At 54.6% G+C, this 9,962-nt stretch overlaps 1 protein-coding gene across 1 annotated transcript; it reads left to right on the top strand.

The window, feature by feature from the left end:
* Window positions 1-3,098: 3,098 nt before the first annotated feature.
* On the top strand, window positions 3,099-4,963 carry CGCS363_v001102 (Baeyer-Villiger monooxygenase; the record flags this gene model as incomplete). The annotated part of the gene is made up of 4 exons (XM_036632951.1): window positions 3,099-3,270; window positions 3,321-4,340; window positions 4,396-4,712; window positions 4,778-4,963. The coding sequence occupies 4 exons, from the start codon at window positions 3,099-3,101 to the stop codon at window positions 4,961-4,963; spliced, it is 1,695 nt and encodes a 564-aa protein (XP_036501921.1).
* Window positions 4,964-9,962: the final 4,999 nt, after the last annotated feature.

Below are 9,962 nucleotides of genomic sequence, written 5' to 3' on the forward strand. Positions count from 1 at the left end.
GGAAGGACAGCAGAGAAAAAATGCATTGTGATTTTAGACATGCCCGTGCCAGCTGGTCGACTCGGACGGCCGTCTTGGTTCGCCGGGATCCACTCGGTCCTCCCGGTGTGATGTGGGTCATCGGGGATAGGTCCGGCCCGGAGTCGGACATCCCTCGCCGTTCGCGTAGTTCGAATGGCGAAATGAGTTCCACGCCTTGGATTCCCTCAGTTGCTTGACGAATGGGCTCACTTTTTATAACTTTCCAATTGCACCAATCTGGGTCGATTCCCCAACTGCTCGACGATAGTAGTAGATTCATCTGCCAAATAACCGTCAAGCGCAACATCCAGAAGCATGCCCGATGCTCGCTCAAGGAGTTTATTGCAAGCATCATCAGACGCTGGTCGTCTTTGTGGAGTTTTACTGTCTGTTTAAGCAGCCAGAAACAGAAACAGCTTGGTTACAAAAGAGTGCGTCAAAAGAGTGCGTCAAAAGAGTGCGTCAAAAGAGTGCGTCAAAAGAGTGCGTCAAAAGAGTGCGTCAAAAGAGTGCGTCAAAAGAGTGCGTCAAAAGAGTGCGTCAAAAAAACCTTACGCCTCCGCGCATGTAAGCCAGAATGATACGAATCTCCAGAGAGCGTATGTCCTGATCTATTCATTATGTGATTGCTCACCGAGCTTTCAAATGTTATATCAATAATTTCTAGCATCTATTGGCCTTCGTGGAGGCAGTCCGCTGTCGCCGTTGGTTTCGTATTCAGTTGCTAGCTAAACCTGCAGAGTCAAGTCCGAATTCATCACTCCGTTTGATTTTCCTAGCTTATGTCCCTCTGATTCTCTACGTCCTTAATATCATTAGCGAGTGTTTCTCCTGGGTGACTCATCTAGTTGTAAGGAAACCCGCATCTTTCATCCTTATGCAAAAAGTGTTGCCAGGACTGAAAGTGATTTATTTTATTGGGTTGACCAAGATATCCTGCAATGAACTAGATGCTTTTGCCTCTATTTAGATGCCCATGTACTAGAATAAAGAAAACGTCGTCACTCATGTACTTGGCTTCATTTTATATCGAGAGGTACACCGGGCAAAGCGCTCCTTATCGCCGCAAGAAATGCTTGACATGTCACCAACTGCTTCCCGTGATTCGAAGTATAGAAGAACACTAATATTTCCCCTGGAAACTGCTCTATGTCTTTTACTGGACGCCCTCAATCAGAAGGAGTGGTGTAGACATCATATTCAAGTCGAGCGTCGTTTTCGGGTGCCATATTCAAGCGCAGCAGTAAACCAGAGGTTGACGCTATTGTTCCTCCATAATTTACATAATCCTGGTTCTTGATTGAGAGGTACATTTCCAATACGTCCACGACAGCCAACAGTCTTACCAACGTGGCGGATAACCTAGAGATGGCCATGACCAATCAGACAGTGATAGTACCCTTCCTTAGAGGGCATGCAGCGATCTAAAGTAAAGAGGAGTTAAGCTTTCTGGAAGAAGAGGATATTTCTCCTAGCTTCAAAGCATAGTTACAGTCTCTTTACCAAGTGACTGTGTCAAAGCCACGTCATTCTACCTATTCCACCCAAGTTTCTCTGTATCTAAAGTGCCTGACTGACATCAACAGCATGTGAGAATTTCAGAACTGTAGACAGCTTTTCGGTATTAGTTTCAACCCTTAACTCCTCGGCGCAACATCCTAGCGGAGCAAACAAACTCCTTTGACAGAAATTGAACTGTCATCATAGGTGGAACATCACCGTCAATCAACAGAATCGAAGCTGCGTGCACCCCAGCTCGCTCGTCTATTGCAGCGCTTCTCGTGGTCACTAAGGCTGACACCAGAGGACCTCACTGATCACCACTTCGAAATAGAGTCATTGTCAACATGCTTCCACGGGTTCAGTCAGGAAGCTGACACCCCGTAATTGGTGCGGATTACGGCCTGCACGCATGGCATTTGGATACCAATTGCTCCATACACCTCCACAGATGGCTCGATAAGACAACAGCCATGGATATAGCATGATCTAGAGTTCAACCTGATTATGGTTAAGAAAACAAGAACATATCCACAGTCTCGTCTGCTTGGACGGGTTTACCCCAACAATTTGTCTACAAGTGAGCTGACCCTGAAAGGAACTAATCACTCAAGTGCTAGACCTGGTGGATTTCAATCCATGAAACCACGAGTTCATCATGATTCAGCGAAGAGTGTCAGCTTGCTGTTCTCTATAAGTTCTATCATCGACATGACCAAAACGAATTGGGAGCTCATGTGTACTGCTAGACGTCGAGACAGTTGCCAAGCTTTCCTCAAAGATTATAAACAGAAAATCCATTCGCTATGCATTATGCGGCACATATCAATTGTGGTAGGTCGCATTCGGGCTGCATGTGTCGCCTCCGACTACTGTCGACTATCGGCAGAAGAGGGGCTTCCCGCCATGGTGCATGCGGGTGGCAAGAGAGAGAGGGGTCCCGAGGAAACACCAGATGTGGGCTTTGCGGGACAAGAGCGGGACGGGTCGCGGGGAGGATTGAACATCTGGGAGCTTTCCAACGCAAAACCGAATGCAAGATGGACTGGTATTCTCCATTTTTTTGACGCTGAATCAACCGAAACTGTCTCAGTTGCGTATGCTGAGCGTTGGATGCAAGGCCAATCGCCGTTTGTCACTTTAACCAAACTACCTTGGCACCGGCATGCCTTCCCCTCAATTCATCGTCATGAGACGCATGCGTACACCAAAATGTCTTGCGTACAACGCCAACAGGTATCTTGTTCGTTGGCAGACTCGACTGATTTGGAAGCACGTCGAGTAGTTGCCGAGGCACCGGAATCAAGCCGTCTTGACAGCCCAATGAGAATCCCTCCGCCGTCACTTATACGTCCATGGTGGGGGACATTCGTATTGCGTGTACAAGTTTGTTACAATCTTGGATAACCTTTTCCTCGTGTGACTGGTATCGAGATCTGAGATATATGTCTGAGGAACAGGCCCTCGCGAGCACGAAATGTTACCCCGCTCCCATACTCACATCTCCCGTGACTTCACTGCCGTACCAACAGCATCTTGCTTGCCAAAATTGTAGTCCCAAGCAGATTCGAAGCATCATGAATCCAGACGCAGAAAAGGTCAGCTACAGCCTCTTCTCCTGTATCGGAACCGGTTTCGCGGCCATTGCACTCGGGGCACAGCTCAAACGGTGGTATGGAATCGAGGACATCCAGTTCTTTGAGCGTCACAGCTCGCTCGGCGGGACATGGTTCATAAACAAGTATCCAGGTATGAATACACTCCCACGGTGGTGAAGTTCGTTTGACTGACACTCATAGGCTGCGCCTGTGACGTTCCCAGCGCGCTGTACAGCATCTCCTTCGCGCCGAACCCCGACTGGACCAAGGTCATGCCCTCTCACTCTGAGCTCTGGGAGTACCTCGACAAGGTGGCCCGCGACTACGACCTCGTGAGGAAGATGGCCTTCGACTCGCCCGTCGAGCGCTGCGAGTGGATCGAGGACCGAGCCCGCTGGCGGCTGACCATCCGCCACTGCCAGTCGGACACCACCTACTACCACGAGTCGCAGTTCCTGTTTGCCGCCACCGGGTGCCTCGTCACCCCCCGCGAGATCGACGTGCCGGGCGTGGAGACGTTCAGGGGCGAGGTCGTGCACACGGGCAAGTGGCGCCCCATCGACCTCGAAGGGAAGAAGGTCGTCATGTTTGGCAACGGGTGTACGGCTTCCCAGGTCGTGCCGGCCATCGTCCACAAGACGAAGAGCTTGACCCAGGTTGTGCGGACAAAGCACTGGATCATGCCGTCCCTCGACGCCGACGTCCCGCCGTGGGTGCGTCTGGTACTCAAATGGGTGCCCGCCGTGGCGTGGCTCCAGCGGCTCATGATCTTCTGCGTCGCGGAGAACTCGTTCCGAGGTTTCCGCATGACGGACGGGGGCAAGAAGTTCAGGGCCAGCCAGAGGAAGGTGTCGGAGGACTACATGAGGGCCGCGGCGCCCGCAAAGTACCATGACATGCTGATACCCGACTTCGAGGTCAACTGCAAGAGGCGAATCTTTGACCCGGGCTACCTCCAGAGCATACATGCCGACAACTTCGACCTGACGGACGAGAAGGTTGTCGAGATCACGCCCGACGGTGTCAGAACGGCCAACGGCTTCATCGAGGCCGACGTGCTCATCTTTGCAACTGGCTATCACACCAACCAGTTCGCAGCGGGCATCGACGTCCGTGGCCGCGGCGGCGAGACTCTCGAGTCGCGCTGGGAGGCTCTCGGGGGAGAGGGGGCGTACAACACCACGGCCATGAGCGGGTTTCCAAACTTTTTCTTCCTCCTCGGTGAGTCGCTTCGAGACGACGAGGCCCAGCAAACTGATAATGACATTAATAACAGGCCCCAACTCCGTCACGGGACACACGTCCACCGTCATGGCTCTGGAAAACTGCATCAACTACGCCTTGCGTGTTATCAAGCCTGTCCTGAAAGGACGGTCGACCGCCGCGATGATCAAGAGCGATGCCGAACAACGCTACGTCGACGACATCCAGGACGCCCTGCAGAAGACGGTCTGGAACACGGGATGCGGCGCTTGGTACACCAAGACCTCCAGAGACGGCACCAAGAGATGGAACGCGATGGGTTACCCGTACTCTCAGCCGCACTTCTGGTATCGCTGTCTCTTCCCCGTCTGGTCGGACTGGCAGTACAGTGTAAGCGGAGTTCCCAGACGCATCCTGTGTGGCTATTTTGAAGCATGCAAAACTGACTACTCCAGGGACGAGCCGCTTATGCTTCGCAGATTCATAACCAAGGTTCTGGCGTCTGGATCACGGCGGTACTGGTCGCCATCGTAACCCTCGCCGTCCTGGGCTTTCTCGGGAGAGACTGGCTTCGTGGGATCGTGCCAGACCTGTCGGCGGCAACTCGAGGTTCTGCTGCGTTTGTGCCTAATTATCTGTGAAGAGAGCTATGGTGTCTTCATTGTTTGACAATGGATACAGATCCTGAAAGAGGCCTCAGGCAAGTAGGTCAGTGAATAAATCAGGAGCTACCGTAGGTCCAACTCGATCTACGTAGATGTCTATTACACTTGTATTCATCTAAGTCGGCATCGGAACCGTATCACATTACTTGGATCTCAGGTTGCCACAGATCGTCGAAGTGCAGACAGGTCGGAATTGCTTGCTACTACTCTCGCGTGGTGTGTGATGCTTCTAGCTCCAATCTCGATCTCGGATGCTTACCGTGAGATGAATCCAAACCAGAATGCCCAGGTGCTTCGCCGAGACACTACACGACCAACAAGAGCCATCGAAAGCAGGGCGCAAACCTCTGACGCCGGACCGAGCAGCTCAATGGGCAGGCGCCGGCTCTCTGTCCTACTGTCCATCGGAGGACATGGCATGATTTCTCACGGCGTCAGGCATTGAGAGACGATGCTTCGAGCGCCACCTTGTGGCGTCTGTAACTGGCGGCAACATACTGAAAGGGCAGGGAAAACAGACGTTGGTCCGCGACAAACAAGAATGCTCAATCACAATAGTCTGCCAGTCTAAAGGTGAAGGCATGAAACCAGTCGGACGACATTGGAGCCTTTCAGCCAGCCTCGCCGTGTCGGGTGTAGTAGAATCGGGAATAGCCCCCGTGGGCTGACAGGTCTCTGATTTGCTAGTCGAATTTTTCCCTAGTAAATATAACACCTGCCGTCATTGGGCAAAAGGATGCAAAGGGTGAAAGATGACGAGCAGCGCCTGACATTGGCAGGGGTGGGATTCTGGAGGCGCCGCTGAGGCGTCCGGAGTGTCTCAACCGCACGCGAAGAGAATTGGCCGATGGTGAGGCTCGAAGCAGCAGCAGTTGATGGGGCGGTCTTCATGTTGACAACACCGAAGAAAAGGATATGGCTAGCGATGGAAGGCGAGTGACGTGATGCGTCCTCTGGAGAAGATGGATTGGCCACTGCGGGATCATCGCCGATACGGACGTGGTGGTTGGCTCGTCAAGCGCGCATCATCCTTCGGTTCCTCAGTTCGCCGCTCAGAGTTCGCCTGCCCGCCCGCCTGTGGACAGGATGATTAATGACGATGAGCGGCCGAGAGCTGGAGGGGGTTCAGGTGAGCCCAGACTCGTGCTGTGGCAGGCACTGGGAGGGATGGGATCGGCGACGCAAGTGGATGTGGCCAATGGGAGGCGCAAGGCAAGGGGACAGGTCGAGCTGTGATTAGGTCGTGGCTCAGCTGACGCAGCGTCTTTGGGGGCCAGCAAGCGTCGAGGTAGTGTTTCTTTCATCTTCTCCCTCCAATGTTTCCAGTTACATTTTCCAGTTTCCAAGGCCGAAGGCGAGGTGCTTGGACTTTGGAGAGCGGAAGATGACGAATGAAAGGCGGGAAGGCGGGATACTGCTCAGCACGACGGCGGTCGCAAGGAGTTCCAATACTGTGGTTGGCTGACGATGCTGTGCCGAACTGGGAGCGCAAACCAACCCAGGGACAATAGTCCTTGTTTTTGTGGGCGGATGCTGCATATAGCATGACCTCATGGGCAACCGATCGACAGATCGGGCAACGGAAGACGGACGGAGGGCTGTCGTCTTGGTTCACAAGAATGCCCGGCACCGCGGACGCAGTAGCTTTAGAAACATGGGGAGAAAAGGGAAGCGAAACAGTTCCCAGTTCAGGCGACTCGCCAGCCTCAGGGGTGACGAAAAGGGCACTAGCTCCTCAAACTAGAGAAATTGACGACCGAATGAGGACGGAACTGGCTCCGGGTGATGCGTCGCGGGTTGAAGAGCTGACAAAAGCTGAGGTACGCAGTACCTGGGCATTTGAGGTGCCATCGATTGGCCGGCTACCCTGTCCCTCGGCCGTCTCTTCTTCTCGGTACCTTGTCTTTGGCTGGGCGATTTGTTTGGAGCATGGGCTTGGTTGCTTAGGTTGACAACACGGGCGAGGCAACAGGCGGAGGTTTGCAACGCATGCCGCGGGAATCTCAACGTCCGGCGTGGATCGACAGGCCCAGCCATGTGTAACTTGGTGAGGATTGGCCCGGGCAAGAGGGACGGACGGATGCCGGCGGGCTGCACGTGTGGGCGCGCGTTTACCGCAGGCGATGCTGGAGTATTAATTGAGTTGCGGGTAGGCGAAGCTTGGGCTCGCGGTTCGCTCCATGCGTCGTGGGATGGCCGACTCGAAGAGATGAAAGAGATGCGGCGATGACTTCATGGTAGGTAGACAGACGAGGGGCGTTCGTACAGGTACCCAGTCGATGCCTGCTGCACGCCGTACAGAAGTTCAATCTGATCTGAGCTGGATGTAGATGCCTCTGGTCGCAGACAGCCATTGTGCAATAAGGCATGGCAAGGCGAGGCGGGGCAGTGGGAAGTGAGGCACAGCAAACAAGGCTCGGGAGCAAGCAGAGAGGGCGTTCGAGGCTGATTACCACCCAAGCCAAGGTGCCTTGGATCCGCTGCTCGTGTCTGTTGACTGCCCGGGCATACTTTGTGAGTTATTGTTGTGGCTGTGGCTGGGTGTGGTTTAGTGTTGTGGTTCCATTGCCAGAGACTATCCTATCCGTCCGTATCGCATGACTGAAGCAAGCAGAAGCAAAGAGTTGTTTCTCAACAGTTGATAGCTAGCTCTTCGTAGCTTTACTTCCTACCTAGGTAGCTAAGCATTGCAGGCGTATTCGTACGGCGAATGGGCTTGAGCCGTGGGTGGTGATCATCAACGCAGCGCAGCGTCTTTGGGGTGCAATTTGAGGTGGGAAAAAAGACCTCGCATGCTGGGGATGGTATTTGCGCCGCGGATCTTGCGTAAGGTGCCTGCCTGTACCTGGCGGGACCGGGACTGCTGAGTGTGAGTGACCTCGGCTTCCTCAGCTGGGAGACGGGCGGGCGGTACGTGTGGGCAGTACAGAGTACCTCACCAACCTACCTACCTACCTTACCTTACCTTACCTTACCTCACAACCATGTGCACCATGGATGCAAAGCCACGTCGGTTTACGAGGTGTGAGGATGGAACCTTGGCGCGCGACAGTCACCTCAGCATTCGGTTCAGGACGGGTGGGACGGGGTGAGGTGGAGATGGAGATGGAGACGGAAACAGTGTCCCAAGAAAGCAGCAGCGTCCAGCACCAGCACCAGCACCAGAACCAGCACCAGCACCAGCATCACCTAGCACCGGTGCAGCACAGGTCTGCGAGAGGCTGGGGCTCTGGCTCTGCACAGCCACCGCGGGGGCCATCAAGCCCTGTTTAGCCCCCCCTCCTTGGGCCCCCATTCAGGCTCCGTTTCCTCAGGGAAGCAGCACTTGAATTTCCAGACCAAGAAACCCGTGTCATATTCCAGTTTTTTTTTTGTTTTTTTTTTTTTCGTTGTTGTCCCCCTCTTTTCCTTTATCCTCTGCCTCTCAAGGTGCTGCCCGGGTATCGAGGCGAGACGGATTCCACAGCTGTGGCGTCGCAGGCTGGAACTCGCGAGAGAACCTAAAAGTGCATCGTGGCGCAACCTGGAGGAAATGCGGCGGGCGAGTGTGTAAGCCCGTACCCCGTGCTCCGTATTCCGCAACCCATCCATCCGCCTGGCCGACTTGCGCCCGCGTTGTTTACATACCTATCCCTACATGAGCTACCTACCCTACCTAGGTAAGGTACCTACGGAGATGCTTGTCGCCGTAGGAAGCCTGCCTGCCTACCTGCCTACCTACCTTACCTACCCTTGCTACCTTACGGTACCAAAGGCATCTGACCAAGTACGTTAGCCTTTCCGGCGCTGTCAGGTACGGCAGGGCATGGCAAGGTAGGTACCCAGCGTCGCCCGTCGCGTGTGGAGGGAGGTACCTGGCTGCTGGGCCTGGTGCTGGGCAGCTTGGGTTCCCGGCGGCGGGAATACTGGGCCGAATGGCGGGTTGTGTTCACACTCTCAGCAGCTCCCACCCCCGTTCAATCGCCAGCTGCTGCGGCCCTCTGCAGTTCATCCACATCCGCACATCACTTGCTCCACCCGTCCGTCATCGTCCACCACCCACCGGGCTCACACTACCTATACCTTGCAGGTACCTGGCTTACCTAAGGCACGTAGCCACACTGTGCTCTTGTGCTCTTGTCCCCGGTACATTCCCCCCCTCCGCCGTCAAAGCCGGAGCTGTCTTACGCAGCCCACCTACGTATGTATCTCCTCCATGGAACCTCAGCGAAAACTGACCCGCCCTCCTCTGCTGTGGCCGAGGGCCTGTGGCTGTTCGCGGGCACCATCGCACCGCATCAGAGGTCAGCTCCTGGCCGGGTCAAAGTCCATGTACCTGCCACACCTGCCTCCCTCCTCCAGGTACCTAGGTAGGTAGGTATGCCTACCTTACCTACCTTACCTCACTCACCTAGGGTACCTGGGGACACCACACACACACACGCACACTCTCACTTTCGGCCCTCTGCCTCACCTCTGCTCCCCGTCCAGTCTCTCTCTTGTGTTGCTGATGCTTGCTGCTGCTCTGCTGCTCTGCTGCACCCGCCGCGCCGCCGCCGCCGACGCCCTCCACCCCATTCCCTTTTCCTCCAGCTCCTGCCACACCTCGAATTCAGTCTCTTCTTTTTCCCTCCCTTCCTCAACCTCACATTCGCCTCCTCAGCCTTTTTGTCGTCACTGCATCCACGGGAATACACGCGCATCCGGGTTTTTCCCAAAAACTTATTCCATCCACGACCTTGCTGCACCAGCCTCACGACTTCAATCCACCTGCTGCTCCCGCCACATTCCACCGTGACTCGTCCGCCCGTCCCGTCATATTCGGGGTCCTGAACCCGTCTAGAAGCAAAAGACAACCGCCACACGTGGCTGAACAACCCGAAGCTCCCATGAATCCTCGTTGACCATCAACAACAAACCACCACCACCTCGCGATACGCCCTCCCGAATCTCTTTTCCAACACTCAATTAGCCTCTTTGATGATTGAGCCCGCCC

Source organism: Colletotrichum siamense, assembly GCF_013390195.1.
Source record: "Colletotrichum siamense strain Cg363 chromosome Unknown KSG_Cg363_contig01, whole genome shotgun sequence".
In the NCBI taxonomy this organism is placed as follows: Eukaryota; Fungi; Ascomycota; class Sordariomycetes; order Glomerellales; family Glomerellaceae; genus Colletotrichum; species Colletotrichum siamense.